The sequence below is a fragment of the Sciurus carolinensis genome, chromosome 14, assembly GCF_902686445.1.
Source record: "Sciurus carolinensis chromosome 14, mSciCar1.2, whole genome shotgun sequence".
Taxonomy (NCBI): domain Eukaryota; kingdom Metazoa; phylum Chordata; class Mammalia; order Rodentia; family Sciuridae; genus Sciurus; species Sciurus carolinensis.
In genome coordinates, this window is record NC_062226.1 from 67632551 (window position 1) to 67658141 (window position 25591).

The following is a 25591-nucleotide window of genomic DNA, read 5'->3' on the forward strand; positions in this document are numbered from 1 at the left end:
CTACAGGTGCACAGAGACCCCAGTCCTGGAAGGTAACGCCAGTATTCCTCTTGTCTGCTCTGCTGCCTCTCCAGCCTCACCCCGGCTGACCCCCTCCTTTCTTAAACCAGCCACCTAGTCACACTGGGCTACCTGTGGTCTCTAGAGGCAGCCTGCTTTCCACACTCCCATGGTTGCCCACACCCATGTGGCTGAGCACACCATCTCTTATCCTCCACCTCCTCACCCTCGTCTAGTTGGGCAATTCCTGTTCCACCCACAAATGGACTTGAACTTTTTCCTATTCCTGCCCCATCCTACCCCACCGCTCCTCTCCATGCACAAATCTTATTCATACTAGGTCTGAATTCTTGTTATTTTCTTTTGCTGTGCTGGGATTTGAACCCAGGGCCTGGTGCATGCCAGGCAAGCACTTTACCACTGAGCTATATCCCCAGCCTGCATTACCAGCTCTTTCCATCTGTGCTTTAGGACACTCCACTTTATTCACTTTTTTTTTTTTTTTCCATTTTCAAAACTTATATAGAGACTAACACAGAAAATGCTTAGTGCTTTGGAAAACATGAAGTTTAAAAAAAACTGCTCTGAAGGAAGGGTTAATTCATCATAACAGAGCCTCTGAACATCACGTTGTCAGCTCAGGCTTATGGGGAAAGGAAGCATGTGTGACAATAAGGGACAAGACAGGTTCCAAAGAGCCCAGAGGAAGCAGTCACCAAGCCCCCTGCTCTGCCTCTGGAAATGACAGTTTGAATGTACTTAGTGAAAATGGATTTATCTAGGTCCTAAGTACATACAGTTAAATCATCTGCCCTCAAAAAGCCCAGGCATGACATTGGGAACTTGCAATACCCTTTAAAGTTATTAATCCACTTTTCATGGTCACATGACCACTGTGATGGAAGAGAGGAAAAGGGGCAAGTGAAAAAGGATCTGGGGCGGTCCTTGCTCACAGGGATGGGTGTTTAGCTTGTGTCATGGTTCTAAGGCCATCAGGTTCCTTTCTAGGCAGTGGGAGTGGATGTGCCCACCAATCGGTTCCTTATTTAAACCGCCCAAACTTGCAAAGTCAAATGTTTGCTATTTCAATTCCCAAATGCAAATGCAGACCGATTTTTTTTTCCCCCTCATAATGGCAAAAATGGGGCCATTTTCTCAGTAGACACTATGGTCTGTGTGTCTAATTTCTAGGATTAATCGGTTTACTGAACTGTAATAAAAATAGCAAAAATTGACAATCATTGATCATCAGTTTCATCTCCACACATGCCTGGGTAGGTACAAATCACCCATGGTTCCTAACTCCTCATATAAAGAGGGATGCCATAACTGGTGGACGGTATTCATCCTGAAATACAGGATACAGCCTCATTCTTTCCTTTTGGCCTTAGATGAGCTTCTTGCACTACTAGAGAATAAAACCAAAGTGGTGTACAGAATGTCATGGGATCAGTTGACAAAGCTGGAATATGGATGGAAAAACAACATGCCAATATTTCCAAAAAGTACAGGTTGGTTGTAAAGGGCAAAGAAAAGCTCATTTCAAAGGTGAATAACAACTTCTCACCTGGTGCATCAGGCACGCCCGTCTCTCCCACTCAACCAACATCACCCAGTCCTCATAGCCTTTCTAATGGGAAAGCATTCCTGCTTCCCGCTCAACTGAAGCGAAGGTGCACAAAGTTTAGACAGACTGGCCTAGGACGCTCAGCACCCTGCACAACAGGCAGGCCCAGCAGTCACACTCTGAAAGCCAAGCCAGTTGCACGCAAAGGAGGCGACTCAGCAGTGGGGCTGCACGCTGGCCAGATCCACTCCAGAATGCGGAATGGCATGACCGGGCACGCCTCTTCCTATCACGCAGATCAAGCCACCACAGGTGCTCTGCATTAAGCTTCTACACCAAGCACAGAGCTGGGAAACCCAGGGAACATACATCGGAGGCTGCGGTGGGAGGGGAGGCAGGGAAAGCCACATCTCTGAGCTGCTGCATGGTGGGCTGACTTTAGGATGGTTCCCACCACCTTTGAGAGGCATGCACGTACTACATGGACACTTCCAGATTAAAACACAGCACAAACAACTTCAAAAGCATGACAGGTGTCTTTGAATATCTGTGCCAGCATCCCCCCCCACTCCATGTAGGGACAATTGAGGGGCAACCAGAGCAAGTTGCTTCCAAAGGCTGATTCTTGGAATTGGTTCATTCTTGTACCAGGGGATACCTGTATTCAGAGGCATGGGAATACAAGACAGATCCTGACCTGTTTCCTTCTATTTCCAACTGAGAATTACTGGGCACCTTCTCCACGTTACACCTGTGGTAGAGTAGAAAGAACACTAGAGTCAGAAGACCTGGGTCCTTCTCCCCGCCTGGCTCCTTCCTCCTAGGCTGGGTCACCTGAGGAGTTCACCTCACTTTCCAAGCCTGTCTCCTCCCCTACCTGTGTGGTTGGGAAGATCATACAAGGTGACGTTTGGAACCTCAATATGAAGAAGTACACATTTCTCCAAAACTGAGAGGAAATGTATTTCCTAACCTTTTTGGACTTTTCCCGCTTCGTCCTGTTCCCTTAGCCCCATTTCCCTCCACACATATCCCATCCACGGTTAGAGAAGGCTGGTGGTCACTTGCTAGAGATGTGTGAGATCCTGCGAAGGTGATGTCAGCCCATCTGCATCTGGCACCTCATTTTTATGATGGGGATGATACTTACCTCAGAGAGTTGCTGGTGACACTAAGTAGGATAAAGCAGCTTTGGTACAGCAGCCAGCATATGGAGGGTGTTCCAAGCATCAGCCAATTCAGCCTCTGAACACCAACTAAGCAGGCAGCTCTGTTTCCTAGAACTCTGTTCTTTTTGAAGAGATCACTGAATGAGTGATCTTCAACTGGAAATGAAAATAAGCTGCCACCTGAGGGCTTCGCCCTTCTGCAGGCCTCTAGGAAAGTCTCTTCAGATGAGGATTTTTGACACTCTGATGTGGGTGTCCCTTTGTGTGGTGGCAGGGGGCAGCTGTCAGGTTGGACACATCCTAGAAAAACCCTCTGTCCCATCTAGATCTTACTCTAGGCAAAGACGGCCCCCTGTGGTAGACATGGCCTACGCCTGCCCTTCACAGAGCTGCCGCCTCTCTCTGCCTTTGAGCCCAAGGCGTTCAGACCGGGACCAGCGAGAACAGTGGAGTGGAGGCGTGAAAAGCGCATGCTCTATTCCAAATATACAGAATTAATTGGAGGGTTGGAGGTATACAGAAGAGCAGGGACACGCTGGAAAGCAAAGTTGGGAAGGTGAGGTTCAGAAGGTGAAAGTGTTTTTCCTACATCAAGAAGTCTGATCATCACTGGACAGGAAATGGGAAGCTATTAAAAATTCTATTACTATAATTCTTATTTGTGTGTGTGTGTACGGTACTGGGGATTGAACCCAGGGGACTGAACCCAGGGGCATTCTACCACTGGGCTGTATTCCCTGCCTTTTTTAAATTTCTTATTTTGAAACAGGGGCTTGCTAACTTACCCAGGCTGGCCTCAAACTTGTGATCCTCCTGCCTCAGTTTCCCAAATAGCTGGGATTACAGACACCACACACAGTTGAAAGTTCTTAAGGAAGAGGATGACATGATCAGATCATGTGCTTCAGAAAGAAGGCAGGAAGAGGAATGGACTGGAGACAGGACACGTAGACAGCCAGCGGCTGTCTCGGGCCAGGCCAAGGGTGGGAAGGGCCTAATGAAGACAGCCTGTGAAGAGGCAGAGGGAGGAGCTCCTTGGAGAAGCTTGTGGGTACATCCAAGGGACTTGTGTCCGTGTGTGTGTCAGAAATAAGGCACAGAACTGGGAAAACTTTTAGTTTCACATTTTGGACCTCAGTGATGGTATTGACTGAAAGGATCTGTAAGCTGAAGCAGACCATGTCACCTAGGACATGTAATAGTGAAGGAAGACAAACCAGGGAATGACTAACACTATCCCAGGCATTTTACAGGATATGCTTAAACAGTTTGGAGACAGACAAACCTGATTCCAGGATCCAAGACTAACAAAGATTACAACTCAATGGGGATACCAGGTTCTGAAGAAAGGAAATTCTAACAGAATAATTTCAAATCATTATGATAATGAGTACATGTAAGGTCAGAAATCTGACTGTACTTCTATTTTTTTCTTAAGCCAAACAAAAACAACAAAGAATGCTAAGTAATGACAGATCTGCTTCTCACATGGGTGTTACTGTAAGTCTGTTTTCAGAAAGAGAGTGAACACTGGTATGAATAGTTCACTGGATTGAAGTTTTATGATAATAGTCAATGTGAGAAAGTCTTCAACCCAGGAGAAACCTAAATGCACTTCAAGTGGGGTACTTTGGAGAGAAAACCTTGGAGCAAGTTAATATTTTTTAATCAGAGTCCAGTCTTTCTGGCAAATGGGTTGATTATAAATAGTAGCCTAGCCTTACAATAAGGGGAATAGTTCAAATTATTATTCAGTGTGTACAGGAGTTAAATGAGTACTATTAGTACAATTAGATGTATCAAACACCAAATCCTACAAAAGGTACTAGAATGGAATGAAACTGTTGCCTTTAGTTTATCAGAAGGTCATTATGATGGCCTAATATTCCCCTGCCCCCTGCCAAATGACCATAAATTCCACATATGGCCATTATATCCTCATATAATGGAGCTCACATGACCTTGCCTTCCTTGTCCCCCAGGGTCATTCCAGGATATCAGGACAAGAGTGTTGCCCTCCACTGTGTGGTGAACTGGCAGGGGCAAGTGCCTGGAGTCTTGACTTTATGGCTGGATTCAACAGTACAGTGCTGGAAATAACAGCGTGGGAAACACTTCCAAGATGAATGAACGATTTCCCCCAGTGCAAGGAGAGCTAAATTCAGAAAAGCCGAGGCCTACTACCATTCTTAGAAATACCATCAGCCTTTTTACAATCAGAGGCAGGAGAAACGCAGGCCCAGCCTGAGAAAGAGTAGAGTCTCAAGAGTGAGAGGGAGGCAGGAACCAGGTGGCTGCCATCCCTGCAGCCCCACTGTGTGCCAGCAGTGATCCCTGCATCCCTCTTCAAAGCTGAACTTGACATCCACACTCTGTGCCAACCAGGAGGAATACGCCTGCAAATAACTCATCTTAAAAAATTGGGAGAGTGAGGAGATGAGGCCACTCAACTCATACTCTGCTTCCAAAGTCTTCAGTAATGAGAACAAAACTTGCGTTTGAAAAGCAAGGCTTAATAAATGCAGAACAATAGCTCCTGATAGAAGAGTTGATAAAAAGAGCATATCAAGGTGCTTCAAATGAGTTCAAGTGTCCAGTTGCAAACTAATTACATCCTGAAAGTGTGTGTAGATGGATTCTGCTAATAATGTGTAGGAAATCATAGAGAATGGAAATGGAATCAGAAGACTGGAGATAAGTAAATGTCCCAATTTCAAAATGAGAAAGGAAACCTGAGACTGTAATGCTTGATATTGACCCTTGGTAAAAACTTATAAGAAATTATTCAGATGCCATGGGGCTATTTAGAAAAGATAAATAACATCATTAGGTACCAGTAGGAGGTACTAAGAAAAAGCTGGGGCAGGCTAACCTCATTTCACTTTTTCGGCAGGGTTTCTGGGTTGATAGATTGCAGAGGCTACAAACATGTTGTATCTTGGTTTTAGCCTCTCCTGATAACCTTGAGAAAGGTTAGATAAATGTAGGTGATAAGGTGGCATGACCTTGTGAGTTGACTGACGGTTCATCAACTTTCAGGTCTACTAGTATGTAAATTCACATCGGCCTGCAGTATTTCCAGGGGCATGTCATAGAGCCCTGAACTTTGACCTTTAGAAGTACCTCAACATTAATTAATATTAAGTCTTCATAGGACAAAAATTTAGGAAGGCAAGAATACATAATTTAAAAAATATATGAATTCAGAGCTACACACATAGGCAAGAATAATGAGACAAAACGCAATAAGGAGGAACAACACACAAATAAATATAAAATAAGTAGGTCAAAAAACTTAATGCTCAGTTCATGGTTAACCTTGGCAACTTGAGAAAAGACCCCTGTGTGTGTTCTGTGCAGGAGTGGGATTTTCATCAAGTCCTATGTTAGATGTAAATTAGCTCTATGTCAAGGCTGCTGGAAAAAATAAAAACACTACTGCGTTATGTTAACAGAATTATGGTGTCCAGAATAAGCAAGGTAATCACCCTCAGCTGCCAAAGTACCCCTGGAGTACTGGGTGCCATGTTTCAAATGGGACACTAAGAAAAGAATGTGCCTGGGAGGTGGACTAGTAGGGTCAAAGTCTCACTTAGAGAGCAAAGGAAGGTGTTTCAATCTGAAAAGGGTCCTGTGCGCCAGATGCCCACTTTTAAATATTTTAAATGACATTTCTTGGGTGAGACTGGATTCATTCTCTGAAGGCTCAAGTAGAACAAACAGTTAAGAAGTCAGAGGGCTGATCTATTTTAATGTAGGAAATAACTATTGTGTTCAGAGATGTCCTTCAGTGTCATGAACTGCCCCCTAGAACAGTGAGTGTCCATAGGGGGGCTGGATAACTGACTGTAAGAGGGTGTGGGGGGACCCATCTGGGTTGTGGGAGTCCCTTCAATTTTAATAATGCCTCTAGGCCTCTCTTTCTCCTTTGGCCAACTAGCAATAAGCCATGCCTCTGGGTTTGGAATAGCTCCCCTGGATCCTACTCTGCACCATCTTCTTTTTTTTTTTTTTTTTTTAACCTTTGTTTATTTTTTCATGTGGTGCTAAGGACAGAACTCAGTGCCTCACACAAGCTAGGCAAGCACTCTACCACTTAGCCACAATCCCAGCCCTATTCTGCACCATCTTATTCTATATCTCACCCCAGGAAATTTTAAAGGGTACAAATGCACATTGGGATGAATCCCTTTTCGAAGAAATAGAGAGTCACAGGTTAAGTATTAGATGAACTGAGAATATGATTTTTTTTAAAGTCCTCTAAGCAGAAAACAAAGCATGGTAAAACAAGTCAAAACAAAGCCTTCCAGTACTACTGGATATAAAGTTTTCTATTTGGGGAAATTAAATGATGGGAACCAGTAGCAGCAAACAAGCACTACCTCCAGTAACAACTCATTTATGAATCACACAGAATCACTGGTTTTTAAGGGTCACATTTTTAAAAGAGCACCCTCCTTAAAAAAAAAAAAAAAAAAAAAAAAAAAAATCCTAGACTGAATACAAAGCAAAAAATAGACAACTTAAATTATCTTAGGTCTTTATAAAAATATCAAGATACATCTGTCCCATAATCATGCAAGAACTTTTGAACAACGGCCTCATGAGAGCTAATTAATTCTTATGTATCTGTTAAATATAGATGGCAATTCCTATTTAATACACTGCTAATCCATACCACCGTAGGGGCCCTGACAGAGGATGGAGGTGACAGGAGGGAGGTTAATGTGGTAGGGTATTTCTTTTCCAGATACTTTGAGTTACTATATTAGTAACTAACTTTAATGGCACAAAAAAAAATCTCAACACAGCGAGATGTACATTTCCCAGTAGCGTTTTCTAAAATGAACCAAAAATATGACACTGTATCTAATTAAGGCCCTCCCAATTCGAGTGCCTCCTACTTGAGAACCAAGTTTGGTAAGAGAAATACAAAATATAAATAGAGTAAGTGCTTTTTCTAGAGGATCACTAATATAAAATATACATGAAACATTCAGTAGTGGGAAATTTAGTGCATAGTCTAAAGTACCTGAATGTGGGCACTAACAGAAAGAGTCCTGGGGACTTAAGGAAAAATGTAAATAAACAAAAGAGTACATAAAGCCAGGAAAAGGGGAAGGGAAAACTACTCAATACCTGCATGATAAAAGAATTAAATATCCTTCACCTACAATATATCTAAAAGACATGTTCAATAGTCCCAGGGAAACTGCATTTTCTCTTTCTGGAAATAAAACCATGGAAACCAGTATCAGCAAGGACATTTTCTTCACAGTGCTCAGAGGTCTCTTCACCTACCTGATTAACCCACTCAGTCTCAAAGGCTGATTAGTAATAATTAAACTGTTCAAGGGACCTGGGTTATTTTAACTCATGCATGACTACAATTCCAGAGGGGAATTGAGGCTCAGGCAAGTCAGTTACCCAGTGTCCCATAGCTGGTGAAAGCCAAAGTCAGGAATTCAAAATTAGGTTGATACATGAAGACAGGAGCTGAGCTCTGAGCCAGGGTGCCATCATGCTTCGGTGGGGCTAAACGGATGCACCTCACACCACCCTGCATTTGGGGAGGGTTTCTAGGATAGCAGTTAGCTCACAGCCATGGATGCCAGCAAGTCACAAACTTGAGGGCTATGGAGCTGGAGCTGACATGAACGAGGTATGAAAAGGATGGTGATGATGGCAACTCACGCTCTACACAGGGGAAACGATGGGGAGGAATGGGGATGGTGGCAACTGAGAGGTTCATGCCTCAAATACAGGGGTGGCACTCCTCCATTCCCACTGATTGCAGCCTTAGGGAAAGTCCAGCAGAATGCTGCCCGATTTTTAAGTTTTTCATGAAGGTGGGCCAGGGGAGACAAGAAGTGTACAAATTTTATGTACTGGCTTTTAAATGCAAAACCAAATAAAACAGTCAGTTGGCAGCATTGGCCCACCAGTGACTGACCTCTGAAGCATCATTAAAGGAAGACAGAGCCATCACCCTGGAATCAGAGGCCCATTTATAAGTCTCCGAAGACTTCCTAGACTTTCTCAGAGTTACAAGAGCCCTAGACTCATTGTGCGAGCAATGAACAAAATGCCTGTCAAATACCAAGGCACATCTGGTCAGAGAAACAGATGTTACACTCTCCTGAGACGAAGGCAAAAAAAACTAGAAGAACGTGCAGAGTGATACTCTCTCCTTAGTAATAATTTCCTTACACCAGGGGCTGATAAAATAAGGTGTAATAATCCAAGCTTCCTGTCTATGGGAAATCTAGAAACAGAGCTGGGGGTGAGCAGAAACTTGGCAGAGAGTTGCTGATCCTTGGTTTACAGGAGGAAAGTCTTCACATTCATTCTGGGCAAAGACTGGCCTTGTGGTCAAGCCTTCCTTCTAGGATTACCATCACTCCCCTCTGTCAGTGGACAGCGGATCCAAACTCACTGTCATGGGGCTGTCCTTGGTGGCCACTTCAGAATTCTTATAGGGGATGCTTTTTTTTTTTTTTTTTTTTTTTTTTTAATTTTAGGAAAATACCGAGAACAGAGCATGAAATCTAAGAGACCTGGCAGGGGAAGGGGGCAAGAAATTCTGACCCTTTTACAGACCCCTTCACCATTTCTGAGAACTCCTTACAGCCAAGAAAATCTGAAGAACACAACTTCAAGGTAGAAAGTTTCTTGCGTTTTTGTTACTGAATTTTTCTAACAAGTTCTCCCTTCTTAGGGTAATACATATACCAAAGCCACAGTGAAAAATCAAAATCACAACTTACTTGTGTTAAACACATCCAGGTGTACAGCACCCAGTTAATATAAAAAATCTCTGGTAACTAAAAAACGAATAATACCGCCACTCAATTTAGAAACCAAAACATCCTACGTTTCAATGGAAATGAGATGAGATCTCATTGAAAACACTGTCACATGATTGTCAAGTGGAAACCAAATCAATTAACCAACATCAATTAACCAAAATGCAGTCTAACTAGTTTGCCTAGTTACAGGCAAACTATATAGGACTGATGGACACCTTGTAATGTCTGTTTTGGTTTCCAAATAATTATTCATTGTTTAAAATAGCCTGGGAAGTGTCCCCTGCAGATTCTCACAGCGCACATCCCCAAGTTCCATGAAAAAGAGACAAGTGTGCTGAACTATCAGGCTGACTCTGTAGAATTATAAAGAAGATGACTCAAACAAGTGCTCAGAAACCCAAGGGTAAGACAGAAAGAGGGAACAGTGCTCTCAAGAAAGCATCAGCATGGATTTCAACAGAGCCTTAACTTGACATCTTTACCTTAAATACATGAGGATCCTCCTTTCTCTGACAAGTCAACCTCCAAAAGTAATGCCACTCTGTCATCCTGACCCCTCTGACAGCAATGGTATTATGTCAGAGGTTCTTAAGGGATCCTCTCCCAGTTTGGATTTAAAATTTTGTCATCTAAACTCATTTCCTGTCTTTTTATAATACATGGTGAAACATGATACCAAATAGCAGCAGTGGCCACTTGACATGGCACAAAGTAACTCACACCTTTGGAGAGAAAGTCATGAAACACAGAGACAGACCTTTAAACCCAAGAATGCAGTTGCATGAATCTGGTGTAGGCAGTATCACCCATGCTCTTGGTGGATGGTGATGGGGCTGAAGAAGTGAAGCACTCACCTATCTTTGTAGTTTATCACAGTATCGATGATGGCGTTCATCTGCTTTGTCAGTTTGGGGGGGTTTGGTGATAGTTTCTCAGCTGGAGGGCGGCCTCTTCTCTTCTTAGCTTTTTCCACATCTTCCTTTGCCGGATCTTTTTCCACATTTCTTCGTCTTTTTCTCTTCTTAAGCCGTACTTCCTCTTCCATTTCTTCCAAATTTCCGTCTTCGATGGCCTGTTAGTCATAAACAAAGGAGAAATATTCAAGACAGGAAAATAATCAAGACAAGTTACATACATTTATTCAAGATATACATATACACATGTATAATATATATATATATACACATACACACACGTGTGTATATATCTTGAATAAATAGAATAAGATGAAACTAACAAAAAAGTAAAAACAAGTTTACAGTAATCAATGAAGGAAGAAGAAAAAACTACCACCACCATATTGGATAAAGGCATCTTTAAACCAAGTCAGTTTCATAAGCAAAATAAGTTGAAGGCCCGAGACATTCATGGTAAAGATATGACAAAAATTAAAACATCTATACATTCAAGTGCCTGAAGATCACTGAAGCCACATGAAATTTTAGCTCGATATGAGAAAAAGACTCTCATTGTCTCATTATAGTAAGGAGGGAAGGTAAACAAACAAGGAGGGGTAGGCGAGGAAAAAAAATCCCCTAAGAATACACCCATACAATCAGACAAGCTTTGACCTTTTCTTCTGTAAGGTTTTACATCAATTTAGTCATGATTCACAACATAAAATCAAAATTCTACCCAGAGTTTGTTCTAACGTAGCAATTAGTAAACAAGGAAACGGGGAAGTGCAAAGCCACATTCCTTGGTAAACACACTTAAATCACCCGATAAAGAAAGAACACACACACTCACAAACAACACACACTTTTTTCCAATTACCTGCAAACGCTTGCTTTAAACCAGAGCCAGCAGCACTAATGCAGAGAGATAATAAAATAGCTATAAAAACAACCAGGTATAAAAGAAACCTGTTCATAAAGAGCTAAAAGATCCATGTGACAGACCCAGAAGTTTAAACTTTTTTTTTTTTTTTCTCCCTCTGGTAAGTCTCAAAACTTAAGAAGAAAAATAAAGGGGAAAAAATGGGGGGAAGAAAAAGAACACAAAACCACACACAGAGATAAAAGAAAATCTGATCATGGAAAAGAAATTTTCTAAAAAAATCTTCAAATTACATTTTGAGATTGCTTTCTCATACAAAATAACTGATGTTGTTATTTGTTCCTCCTGCCTCTCAATATTGCCTCCAGTATGCAAATGCTAATCAATCCTTTCTCGTAGCTGAAAGAGCTCTAATCATAAGGCAATTACCTTCATTTCTCCACAGCACCAAACATGGCTAATATTTATGATCATGTGAGTATAACAATCAATATAAAGAGTGATTACAGCTCAGACATAATTTCTTTCACTTATATACAATGCCTCCTGCAAAAAGAAAGGTTTTGTGAAGAAAACCTGGTACAGAACACAAAACAACCTGGCATGTTAAAAATGCCACTGGGATTAAAAAAAATGTTTCCTATGCATCCTCCAAATGTGCAAATCCATAGAAGCAACATGCACACAGACAGAATCCTCAGGGACAGCCTGAGCCTAGGCCTTAATAATCAAAAGACAATTTCCATCACGATCCTACAGTGTTCAGATAACCACTATAAAGGAGGCAAGAGCTGATGAGTTATGAGGAAAAAGAAAAAGAAAGGAAAAAAAAAAAAAAGCTGCATATTATTTCATTAATATTCATTTGCCTAAAAGCAGGACACCCACTATACAGCTAAACACACTGCAGCTAAGCAAAGACTGAGAAAAGGAAATTGTCCCGCATATCTTGGAGGCTGAACATGCTAATAATAAATACAGCATGCAAGGCTGTCAACAGTTAATGGTATTGCTCTCCTCAAGCACCCAGTCGCACACAGAAATACGGAGAACACCGGCTTCTGATGTGTTACACACCTACACATGCCTGCGATGTACTTCTACTGAATCTTCAAGACGGCAACGAAAAAGGATATTTACCTTACCACTATCAGCAGGCCGGCTATCGGAAATCACAGTTAGTGGGGATAAAATTAACAAGCCAGCAAAGCAGCGAGCTGCTAGTCTCTTCATCAGCTGATCAGGAAAAAAAAGAGAGCTGGGAAAGGCTATGTTTTCATATACAAGTAATTTTATTTTACTGAAAATTTAATACTGAAAGGATTGTGGATACTCAAATCTGCTGTTTCATTCTACCTACTACAAGGCCCGAAGCCTTCCTCCTTCAGCCTGTTTTAATATTGACAACTACTTATCATATTTTTTTCCCCCTTATTATTCCAGGCAGCAGAATTAGAGATTTTAGCTCAGGTGGTTTCTGATTCTCGCCAGGATTTTAACAATTAAGCCAATAAGAAAACAAATTAATATTCAAATTTTATTTAAAAAAATTAAAACAAGGTATGCTTTCTTTTTGTATTTTATGCCTCATTCTTGTGCTTTTTTTAAAAAAAAATATGCTGCATGGTTTGGGAGCAGTCTCCAACAATTTTTAAAACAGAAGACAATTTTTTTTCCCCTTAGATGCATGTAAGTAAAAGCAATGTGCATGTTCTCAGGATCAAATATTTTAAAACAATGTTATTCTTCTCTTTAAAGAAAATCCCGAACAACTGTGATACTTCACTTTCAGTTTCATGCTGTAAAATTTTTCATTGTTTTTCTTTTCAGTGGGATAAATGAAGAGGGGGAAGTTGTGAAAAGACTATTTTACTCTCACCCCCTTTAATTGTGAAAAAAGGGAACAAAAGCATAAGCTTGTGATATTTGGACTTTTAAATCTCTAAATCTGTGAGTAGCTAAGAAGCTGAAACAAATTAAATTGCAAACAGAACTAGTGAGAGATGTTTATTACAATTGCTAATACGTGCAGATTGTTATTAAATCTAGGTCCTGGAATGACAAGGAAACACACAAAGTACTGACCATTATTCCCCTTAAATTAAGGCTTTATGCAGGAATGCAGAGAGCTACAAAACACCTTCCCTCCTCCCTCCCCAAAGACCCCAACCACATCCATATGCAGTGCGTCAGGCTCTGATGGCTGAGGGTCTCTTTCTAATGGAAATCAATTCACTACATATTTCCCAATGCTTTTCGCACTTAAAGGGTAGAGTAAGATTTCTCCTGCATGTCAGGAAAATTATTCATGGAGATAAACTGTTCTTTTGTTTTAAGAGATTATTTATTAAACTAGCTCAAACTAAAACTCAACTCAGCGCTGGGGGGGGGGTGCATAAGGGAAAAAAAAAAAAGCAAAACAAAACAAAAAACTTGCTACACAATGCTAAAAGTACTACCCCATAAAAGAATTCCCTTCCAAACCTTTTACCAGCACAATAATGAAATAAATCACAGAAGCAAACCCCCAGTTTCCGACTGGTGACGTGTTGCGCAAGAGTACGAGCCCTAATTCAACATACAGAAGGCTCCCATGCCGAACTGCCTCTAGATTTAATGAAGTGAATAGGAAGGAAGTCGGGGAAAAAAAGTGTACAAATAAGAAATTAACACTTTCCTTCCCTACCTAAACGGTGAGCTACAACTACAGCGAAGTTTGGTGAGGCACCTCTTTCCTTAAAGGCACACTGCACCCATTTGGCTCCGGATGTCACGAAAAAAAGCCCCATATGGTGATAAAAATCCCCAGCCAAGTTAAAAGAGTTAAGCATATTTCAGCCAGCGTTTTTCCTGAATGAAGCTGGAAATTACTCCTTCCTCCACTGGATGGCAACCTTTATTCCGCCCCCCCCCCCCTTTCTTTCTCTTCCTCTCTCTCTCTCTCTCTCTCTCTCTCTCTCTCTCTCTCTCTCTCTCTTCTTTCTTTCAATTTTGCTTCAAAGAAAAATACGTTTTCACGACACAGGATGTGCAAGAGCAAGATACGGACGGGCTCCCTCTTCAATGCCTTCTTAAGAAAGCAGCATGTGGGTTCTGACATACAGGAGACAGGCAGGCAGGATTAGCTGCTTTGCAGCTTGCAAAGCACATGGCAGACCCGGGAATCGGCCACACGTGGTTCCAGTCGTGGACCTCTGTCAGCATGACACACACCAACTACATCTTTTATTAAATGATGGAAGGTCCAGAAAGTGGGCATTGTGCTTGTTCTCAGCACGCTGGGGTAATGGGGTGCTATTCTATGTGACTTCACAATATCAGGGCAGAAGGGATCCTGATTATGAATAGGTAAACAGGGACAAGCATACAAAAAGCCACAAGCCAACTCCGGTGCATTGTTTCCACCTCTGCATCTCCAGGTCCACTCAGCAGCAGCGAGGCACAGCTCTTGAAGCAGAACAAACCACCTTAAAAAACATCCAAAGGAGCCATTCTAAAGATGTTCAGACAATGCACAGGAAATTCCTCCTGTGTTTAATGGGAAGATCAGTGTTCCAATACCAATACTGATATTTAAATATCACATTGTCACTGCCCAGGGACATTTCTCCCTCTCCAGGGCGGGGGGGGGGGGGGTCCTCCTCTCTTAGGAATTCTACTGAGGACCCCAGGATGCTGCAGGGGTGGGAGCAGATTCGGGAAACCAAGGAAACTGTTTTCCTAGGAGAGCTTTCTGAGGACAAGCACTGATCACCAAAACCAACTCCAATATTTAGAGGGGCTGAACCTCCCACCTCCCTCAAACCCTGCCGAGAACTTGGAAGACAGTAAAAAGGTAATGACCTCCAAACCTGAAGAGAAGGCATAACAAAAAAGGTGGAACTTTAAAGAAAATTTAAACTTTCATGTATGAGGAATGTTCTCATAATAGGAATATTGAACAACACTGGACACGAAGCTCTTCCTCAAAGATGCCCCACCATCTTAGTCACTTAGGGTAAATTTTTTTTGGGGGGGGTTGGTTTTTTTTTTTTTTTTTTTTTTTTTGTGGTGCTGGGGATTGAACCCAGGGGTTTGTGCTTGCCAGGCAAGCACTCTACCAACTGAGTTACCCCAGCCCTAACTATAGAGTTTTTGAATGCAGAATTTCAGACTTAGGATTTTGGATAATGATAGGGGTTTGTTGTTGTTGAAGTTTGTTTTTTAGTTATTACCATCTTTGAAAGTAGACAGTTAGGAATTAATAAAGGGCTAGAGAGGTTGTTCAGTGGTACAATGCTTGCCTAACATGCAGGAAGCCCTGGGTTGATACTTAGCACCCCATAACAATAACAACAAAAAAACGTATGCACAAAATCAAATTCCCTAAAATGAAATAAGGCAGAGCCAAAAGGATAAATACTGCATGATCCCACTCATAAGAGAAATGTGGAGGACAGGGATTGTGGGGAGTGAGGGATGAGGAGTTAACTTTTAATGAGTAGAGCTTCAGTTTGGGACAATGAAAAAGTACTTGAAATGGACTGTGCAACAATGTGAATGTGCTTAAAGTTACTGAAATGTACACATAAAAATGGCTAAAACAGTACATTTTATATATATCTTACCAGAAAGAAAAAAAATCCCTAAATCAATCAAATTTTCCAAATATTAACGGGGAAAAAAAACCCAACTGCAGGCTTGTACACGTTCCTTCAACCTCATAAGCTCGCACATAACACTAGTGACATCTGGGTAGCTTTCCTTAGGAACTCAAAACTTTCAGCATTTCAACAGGTGACACGTTCAATCTTGTCCTGGTTAATGACTAGCAGGACAAAATCTCCACTTAATGATGTAAGAAAATACAGAATATACCTATTCACAAATTGTATACGTTTAATATGTCTCAATATTCAGATGAGTTGATCTGAAGGCTAAGCATGTTTTAACATATGACTTCCCCACACTGCCCTGCAAAAAATCTGATGAGATACTCATTCAATCAGACCCTCATTCACTTCTTATTTCACTCCTTTGTCAATCAAGTCGAACACCAACTGTACTGCTAGCTCACTCTCAGTTGGACTGAAATGTACGATGCTGGCCATAGACAAGAAGCAAACTGAGCCTCGGTTTAGTGAATTTCTGGTACAGTAAGTTTTTCAGGGTTTTTTTTGTTCAATAACCTCAGGTCATTTTAATTTTAAAAAAAGGAAGGAAGGAAGGAAGGAAAGAAGGAAGAAAGAAAAAAGAAAATGAAGAAAGCTTCTCTTTTTGTCCTATGGAAGTTACACAAAGAACTGGCAATTGGGGTGGGGGGTTGAGGGGATCAAGAAGATTCATAGCTAATATATCTCAAACATGGTAAATTAGTACAGTATTTCAAGAAAAGCAATTTGGAGTTCAGAAGAAGACAATGAGTTAAGGGAGCACAAAAATTATTATATGCAATGTGATTAAGAACCCATTTTTATGTACCTTTTGAGTGGTACATAGCTCAATATTCTATTCAGGGAATTACTTTTAGATTTAGTAGAGGGTAGTCCCCAAAACATCTGGCCTTGAAGACCCTACCAAATACAAACATAAATAAAGGATTGACACTGTTCTTACCAGTTAGGCACATGTTCTATCCAGCTCCCTTGGGTGGAACAAAAGAACCTGAGAGAATCTGCAAGCCTGCAGGAGGCTTAGAGAAACAACAGAATTGCAAGAAATACGTTTCAGCTTTCTCAACCCGAGACCACTTGTCCAGTTACTCTCAATTCACAACAGAGCCAGGACTCCGCCCACTTGGCTCTTGAGCAGGGCCAGTTCTGTACCTCGAGGTTCTCAGTACATTAAAACAGAGGAGATACACCAAGAGAAGGTTAACAAATTCTGGTATAATTTTAATGTTTACAATTAACAACTTAATGCTTTTTAAGCATTAAGGCAGGTAAAATAAAATACAATGACTAAGATTATGACTTCATTTGGTGATCACGTCCAAAGGCATAGTGAAGTTTGAGTCAAAAAATGGTTCTCTTCCAGGCTTCCCTGTCTTAGGCCATCCACAAGGTACTGATCCCTGTTGTGTAATAATATACTATCACAACACAAATTCTCTGGTCTATGTACCCATTACAGTTAAGAGCATTAAATTGATGTCAGGGTGGTAAAGAACTGGGCCCTCTGTGCTTGAGACAGATGCAAAGAATGCCTATGGATAGGGCCCAAAGTGAGGGGGGTGGGCAAAACACACTCATAATTGAAGAAACACGAGAAATCAAAAGCAGACTAGTTTGAGACTCTGACGCAACTTCAACCACAATAAGTCTGGGATTGAACCCAGGGCCTTCACATGATTGTCAAGTGTTCTACCACCAAGCTACATCCCCAGGGCCCTCAATAAATCTGAAGATACTTATCATTGATACTTCTGCTACTACTGCTGCGACTGCAAAACCACCATCACCACCAGCACCAGTGGTTAAAACATATTGTTTGCTAGCTTGCCAGGTATGCAGGGCTTTAAGCACGTTTACTCATTTAGCTTAAGGAAACTGAGGCACACAGCAATACACCATCTTGCTACAGATCATTCCAAAGTGGCAGACTTAGCATTTGAACTCTGGAAGTTGGGTTGCACAAGCCACACCCTTAACTAGGAGGCTGTTCTACTTTACAGCACACAACAGTGTTGTTTTTCATGATGATCAAACCATCAGTCAAAGGCTAAGGTACATTTTGCTAGGTTCAGGTGAAAACTGCAAGTAAAAACACAACATGGTCCAACCCAGAAAGACTCCTGGCAAAGATCACACACGTGCACACCCACACACAATCCTTACTTTGCATGGAGTGTGGCACCACATAAACAACCAAGCAAGTTGTTACTGTCCAAAGTCATTTTAATAATCAATGGGGAAATTGATTGTTTCATAATCTTGGTTTGTGGCCTATGTCAAAACATTAAAAACTGACTTATTGTCAGTTACACCTGTATAGGGAAAATGAACATTTACTTAGGACGCTAATTTAACGTATCAAATGCTGAACATTAAAATGTTTTACATCTCTGTAAAAAAATTATCAAGAGCATTTTGGATAGCGCTTGCCTGGTCCTCTTCAAATAATTTATGACGTGGAGCAGCATCTTTTCTATGCCTTGGCAAACTGCCATACTTCCAAGTTTGGATCAGTTTCCAATATTTCATCCTTTGCCCTTTCCATGCTATGAAATATCTCACAGCTCTAATGTGAAGGAACTTTTGGCCAGTGCCACTTCCTTTGGGACATCTTAAACTTTTTCCACCAAATTCCCTGGCTAAATATCTCATCTCCCCTTTATGGGCACTTTGTGATCCTACATCTTCCTTCACATAAGTTATAGACAGGCTGTCTTTTCAAAAGATCTACCTCATCAGCATTAAATGCTGCACTAATCCTCAGACTTTGGATACAGATTTCACAGAAGCATCCTTGCTTGAACTAGTGGTGTCACCAGTTTAATATTAACCCATTCATGTTGACTCTGAAATAATGAGAATGGTCTTTACTTGTAGTAAAAATTTCTTCTACATTCTCCATATAATCATTTTCTTTCAAGAAGGCAACTAACTTCATCACTTTGGTCTGAATTCTACCGAAATTCACTGGGGTTATTATTATGGTTTTCAATCTAAGGTAGAAATACTCAATTTCAACCATAAGTGGCTTTCTGTTCCTAGTGAAATTTAAACTAAAATACCCTGAGCTGATTTTACATTCAGCAGACTTTTTCCAGGTGCTTTGTATTGAAGCTCCACTCAGGCCCAGGTCTTGTGCTATCTTCACTTTGCTGTGGCCATTTTCAAATCTCATAATCCAACCAACTGCATGTCCTGCATTATTGCTTCTTGTTTCATTGATGCACTTTTATCTTTGGTGGCCAATTCCCTCTCCTGATGAGTTATTTTTTAAGATGTCACTTAGGTTTGTCACTGGAAGACAAGGAAGCAACAAAACTACATGCTTTGCTGTCTGTGGCTGGACTAACAACCTGTAAGCTCAGACTAATCACACTTTGAAAGAGATAAGGTGACCGATGACTGCCCATAACATGCACCTGTTTTACAGTGATCTGTGGACTGAAGAACTACCAGTTAAGTCTAGACTTTATGTACAATGACTCATAATTGCTATACCACATTGTTATAGGCTCAATGTGTCCCTCAAAAATTCCTCTGTTGAGGTCCCAACCCCTCAGAACACCTCAGAATGTGACTATATTTCCAGCAGGGGCCTTTACAAAGGTAATTAAGCTACAAAATGAGTCTCCATGACTGATGATCTTCTAAGAAAAGAAGAATACAACTCAAGCGCACATGGAAGACTGACCATATGTAAAGAAGCTATACTGAAAGCAAAGGAGATAGGCCCCAGAGAAACCAATTCTGCTGACACCATGATCTCAGACTTCCAGCATCCAGATCTGTTGGAAAATAAATTTCTGTTGCCTAAGTCACCCGTCTGTGGCATTCTGTTATGGCAGCTCTAACTAATCATACACGTAGTAATTAAAACCTGTTGGAGGACTGGTGTTTATGTCACAGTAATGAACATCTGTGGTACTGGAATGGTGTAAAGCAAGCTGCCTAGATGCAGGTATGAATAAGTGAGAGCAATCTTTGTTTTTCATGCCATCCTATAATGCAAGGGAAACTGCCCTACTCATAGCACCTGCTGCTTGGGCAGCCGTGTTCTAAATCAGGAGACTTCTCCCTGTTCTGTGAGAATGGCCGCCTGCTCTCAAGGTGACCTAACTCTAGGCTTGTGTGGGGCCTAGCAGGAGGTCACTGCAAAAAGAGAGAGTGAATGTCTAAGCCAGTCGGTTCACTTCGTTTAGGAATCTGAATTACAGATGTGAAAAAATATGCCCAACTGGTGTGGGAGTTGAAGCACAATGAAGGTCATGAGCACCTAGGCCAAAGATGTCATGGGTAGAATGCACGAATAAACAGGGCGACAGGGAACAGACAACAGATACACTACATGAAGGAATAAGGGAGTACCTGGTCCCAAGAAAGCTGAAACTCTGCATCCAAATACACATTTGGCTCACCTATGTGTAGACACAAGCATACACACATAGATACATATATATGCATGTACGTCCATTCACACACACTCCTATATCAGTAGAAAAGTGCTAGTTCTAGTTGAAGATGAGACAGCAACTTGAAAATGTACAATAAATTTCATGTCTAGTCTGCATGCTGTTCTAAATATATTTAAGGTTGTCAAATATGACTGTCCTACTTTACTTAACAAAGCTAAAAATTCAAAACAAAATCGAGTCCTACTTAGCTAAGAGCTATATGCACATCACAAACAAAACTTACTATGCAATAAATTTTAAAGTGAAGCTTTAAAGAACCAAGAAATAACAGCAGAGATAAATATGGCCTGGTTTTACTAATAAACACACAGTTCTATTCTGGCTTGGCATGGCTTCCATCCTTTTTGGTATCTTAAGTCAGGACTAGTAATTTTGCTGGGAATCCATGGCTAAAGTTAAACTGAGAAGAGTGGGGTGGCAAAGAACTGACACCAGAGTTAACTGAAGCCTAGCCAATGATCTGCACAGATAGGTAAGCATAGGGACTGGCTCTAACTGCCAGTTGCAAACATATATAAAAAAACAGGTCCTAAAATGCATTGCAGAAAAGGAATATCTAGAAAGAATTGTATAGAGTGCATACTGTTACTAAATCCAAAGGAAGTCAGGAGCTTCATCACTGATCTCCACTGAGGACCCTACCCCTGACAAATACCTGCCTTGTCTGGGCCTTTGTGGTCTTATTGCTTGGATCAAATACCAACTGGTCCTTTTGTTCCCAAATGGGTGATGCTAGAACTACATATTTCAATCAGATAATCACAATGAAATATAATTATGAAAAGAAAGAGGGCTCTCATTTTACAGTGAGTACCAAGGCTAAAAGGGCCAGGCATGGCGGCATACACCTCTAATCCCAGTCACTCAGGAGGCTGAGGCACGAGGATTGCAAGTTTGAGGTCAGCCTCAGTAATTTAGCAAGATCCTGACTTAAAATAGAAAAGTAAAAGGACTGGGGCTATAGCTCAGGGCATAGAGTGCTTGTCCAGCATGTATGAGTTCCTAGGTTCAATATCTACTACAAAAAAAAAAAAAAAAATTTCCAAAAAGGTACGTTTCTTTAAAAACTCCAACAGCACTGTTGAGTCTGGCAAGAGCTGAGCTGTTATAATTTGGGAAGAGTCTGTACTCGGCGTGCTTTGTTAGTATCAGATTCTCATGGACTCGAAAAACATCCAAACTGGAGATCCTAAGTGACAGTTAAGGCTTCAGTTGTTCTTTTTGGAATGGTGAGGATCACAAGAAAGGTCAGCTTTGTTCTTTGTCACCTGGTCCATTTTCCCCCTTTATATTACTTTGATTCTAATTCTAATTCTAATGGAACATTTCTAATGTTCCATTGGTCGGATCTTAACTACGTCCTCTCCCAGGTTATTGCCCTACCCATACTTCGATTCCAAGTCTGTTGTCTGAAAACTAGAAAGTGCCAGGACCTGGTCTTACTCAGTATGATCTGCCATTAGCCCACTGCTACGGTTGAAGTGTCAGACCTCAGAATCCCACGTTGAAACCCTAACTCTAAGATGGCCGCGTTGGGAGACGGGGCATGTGGGGGGTGATTAGGTCCCAAGGGCAGAGATTTCATGAGTGGGATCAGTGTCCTTATAAAATAAGCTGCAGAGGGCTCCCTTGCCCCTACCAGAGGCAGCATTATCAGGTTTGATTCTGGACTCCAGTCCCCAGAACTACGGGAAATACATTTCTACTGTTTACAAGTTACCCAGCAAAAGGTCTGTTGTCACAGCAGCCCCAGCTAAGACACTGGCTACGTGAATACCCTGCAAGGAGCAGGAAGGCAAGTGCAATGCCCCACCCTAAGCCAAGTTCATTGCCGCTTTTGTGCTCACCCTCCCTTCCCACCTGGAAGGTCCTTCCCAACCTCCATACCTGTGCACATCCTACACAGGTTCCTACCTCCCACCTTGGAATCTCACCCAGAGAGACCAGATTATTTTGACATTTTTCTGACAGAGGCCATGCTTTCCTTTTTCTCAGCTCCCCTATAGCTCATGGCAGAGCCAAGGGGACAGGAGGTTAGGTTCTCCTAACCTCCTGTTAGGAGGTTGAAAATAAATTCAACTTTTAGACAGGGTTCCCTGGGAAAACTGCCCTGAACTTAGGTGTATACCTGTTGACTGAACACTGATAATGGATTCAAGTGTACTAGTTCTAGACACTTCTATGTGATTAATCAAACTGTTTTTTCCCTGCATCACCCTTTCTTGCCTTCCCTCTGTTGTCCAGCCATCACCTCCACCGATGACGATTCTACTTTCTGACCACACAGTACAATTCCTGAGCACCCATGAGGGCACTCATTTTTGCAAGTTACAAAAAGCCTCCAGATTCCTGTATCGTAGTCCCGTCTAAACCCTATTTTATTTACTTTCTCCTCTGTTGCCCTTAAAAAATCTCTTTCTTATAATGCTACCATTGTGTTTCCCTGCCTCATCTAACCATATTTTTCTCTCCTTAACTGCACATCCCCCAACTTTTCCATCCCTCCTCCCCATTTTTCATTCTCATGCATGGCAAACAAGCAGGCAAAGGCCCCTTCTGGGTCCTTAGCAGACATGTTAATGAGACTGATGCTCTTAGCAGGGACAAGGAGCCTCTGATGGACCCTCAGAGGACTTACTGCTAGAGCACTTCACAACTGTCCTTCCAGAAGGTCTGTCTATAAGGCAATCCTGGGAAGGCTGTCAATCTTGGCACTCCTGGACTCCTCTGTGCACACTTGGCTATTTCTATATCTGGACACAGATCCACGGTCTCTGATGGGCTCCTTCTTAGCAGCCCCAAACTACTGATGGGCGGTACCTGGGATGACCCCAATCCCTCATCTGAGGGTGAAGTCTCCCATGGAGATCCCCAGCCTCAAAAACTCTCTCTCTTTCCAGCCTGTACTTCTCTGGAGTCGACAACTGGGATTCTCCCTATCTTGCTGAATACTCCAAATCAAGGTTATCATTTTTCCTTCACCCAAGAAAATAATTTTTATCATGGATCCTTTTGTCTCATCTAAGAGTAGCACCATTTCTTCCCAATTTTCCAGACTGGAGACCCTTAAAAATCATCAATTTCCCTTATTACATCCCACAGTCCTATCAACCACCCTGTGGTTTACCTCAAAAATAGTTCACAATCTTTTCCCTCCAGATCTCCTTGCTCTGGGACAGGTCTCTCCCACCACGTAAATGTTATGGCATCCCTTGTGGGTTTTCAGTTCATCCTTCACAATGCAAAAGGTCACCTTTTGTTTAGAAGGATGGACACATCCATTCATTCTCCCATTTTAAATATGTTCAGGCTCTGAATTTTTTTCTATAGACCTGAACAAAGTCCAAATTCCTTGGTCCCAAGAAGCCTCCAGGGTCTGGCCCCACCCTAGTATTTCCTCCCCATTTCTATCCATATAGTCCCACACAGAGTCACAGCATGGAGGAGTCAGTTACACAGTTCCAAGCCTCTGTGTGCTTCCTTTAGCCCAGAATTCTCCTAATTCCTACTGCTTATCCAAATCATGTTCATCTTTTAAGAAAGGGCTAAAATATCATTTATTTGAATATCCTACCTGGTCTGTTCTTCCCCTGTCCTTTCACAATGTGAACACTTTCAGTTGGTTTAATTCTGCTTGTTCTAAGTTTGTTTTGTTTGAAAATGTGTCTGACTCTGTCAATCTGAAATCTCTTTCGGAAATTTTTAGAGGAGTCATTTTTAAAAAGCCTCCAATGGCACTGAGATTGATACCTTGTTCACTGGTGGGACCCAAAAATCTTGCTGAAGTAAAAATCAAGTCTTCATTGTTTACTCCTCTGCTTTATCAAAATGACAGGGCTTACCAAGGAAGCACATCCTAACACCTGGCTTAAGTGATTACTATTCAAAGGCAGGCTCCACAATTATACTGTGAATTAAAATAAGCCAAATATACGGAGCAAGATGAAGGCCTGTTTTTAGCTTATCCTGCTCCAGCTTACCTCTTTAAAACTGCCTTTATTTTAACTGGTAACTACACAATCTTCTGCCTTGCTTTAGTTTTGAGAGTTAAATGGCTTAAAAAAGATGTTCAATCCTACAGACAAAAAAGGAGAATCTAATGTCACCCCTAAGCCCTGAAGCGAGATCAACACCCCTGAGTTCAAAGGCAGAGCAGCCTCTGCTACAGAGCCAGGTAAAAGGAGGGCAGGTAAGGGCCCACCTTCCCTCCAAACCAGGGTGGAGAAACTGACCTGCAGCCGTAAAAGCTCACAAAATGCTGCTCAGCAGAAGGAAATTCACAAAGGAGCCCCTCTGCAGGAAGGGCAGGCTGAACGGACCTCGGGGTTAGGTCTTATATCCCCTCCAGGTGCCTGTCTTGAAGCTCTCTAGCAAGAGACCGCCCAGGTCATCAAGACCACCTGTTCCCAATCTGGCTGCAGCTCCCCCACCTGTTCAAGAAGCAGATGGGATTGACAAACCAGGAGCCCCTTGGTTTGGTGGGCAAAGAGGCTGTAAACTGGGATGGGATTTACTTGTCTTTTACCAGACTCCCATGGTCCCACAGACTTGCACATGCATTATCAAAATGTAAAAGGCAATAAACTGGACATTCGACTTTTGCTACACAAATGCACCTGTTGTGAACTAAATGCTAAATCCCAAAACCATATTCCATGCCTGCCAGGCTTAATTCCCTCATCTGTAAAATGGGAAAAATAATATCTATTCCGAGTCCTTAAAAGAATCATTAATGTATAGCATCCATCCTAGTCCAGTCTAATACAGAGAAAGGAGGAGAGAACACAAGTACTGACAGGAAGGGTCTGATTAGACCCAAGAAAAGGGGCTAGTGGCATATGTAGCTCAGTGGTAGAGTGCTTGCTAAGTATGGAATTTTGGCTAGGAATTTACCCCGGAGATGGGAGAGGGATGCTGTTTGCCAATTTTCTGGAAGTAAAAAAGCAGCAACTAGATAAAACAAGAGAGGCAAAAAGTCATCTTTAAAAGAGAAGCACAAACAGTCTGTGAAACACCTAAGTTCTCTTAAGGGAGAGAAAGAAAATCGCTATGCCAGTGTGGCAGGGCATGCCCCCACATATCCTTCCATGGCCTTCCAAACACAAAGGCACCAAGTGCCCTGTAAAACAGGGTGCGTTCCATG

General features: G+C 41.8%; 1 protein-coding gene across 8 annotated transcripts in view; it reads right to left on the reverse strand.

Annotated features, from left to right (window-relative positions):
- The window catches only part of Smarca2 (SWI/SNF related, matrix associated, actin dependent regulator of chromatin, subfamily a, member 2), a 164217-nt gene that overhangs the window by 16456 nt on the left and 122170 nt on the right, over positions 1-25591 (reverse strand). For 6 of the 8 annotated variants that reach the window (XM_047525129.1, XM_047525132.1, XM_047525131.1 and 3 more), the window contains 2 exons: positions 10400-10617; positions 2265-2318 (listed from right to left, as the gene is read on the reverse strand). In XM_047525129.1, the coding sequence (XP_047381085.1) occupies positions 2265-2318; positions 10400-10617 (272 nt within the window). Of the gene's footprint in view, positions 1-2264; positions 2319-10399; positions 10618-12464; positions 12561-13808; positions 13839-25591 lie in introns of those variants that run through there. The other 2 variants (XM_047525136.1, XM_047525135.1) reach the window with 2 other exon arrangements.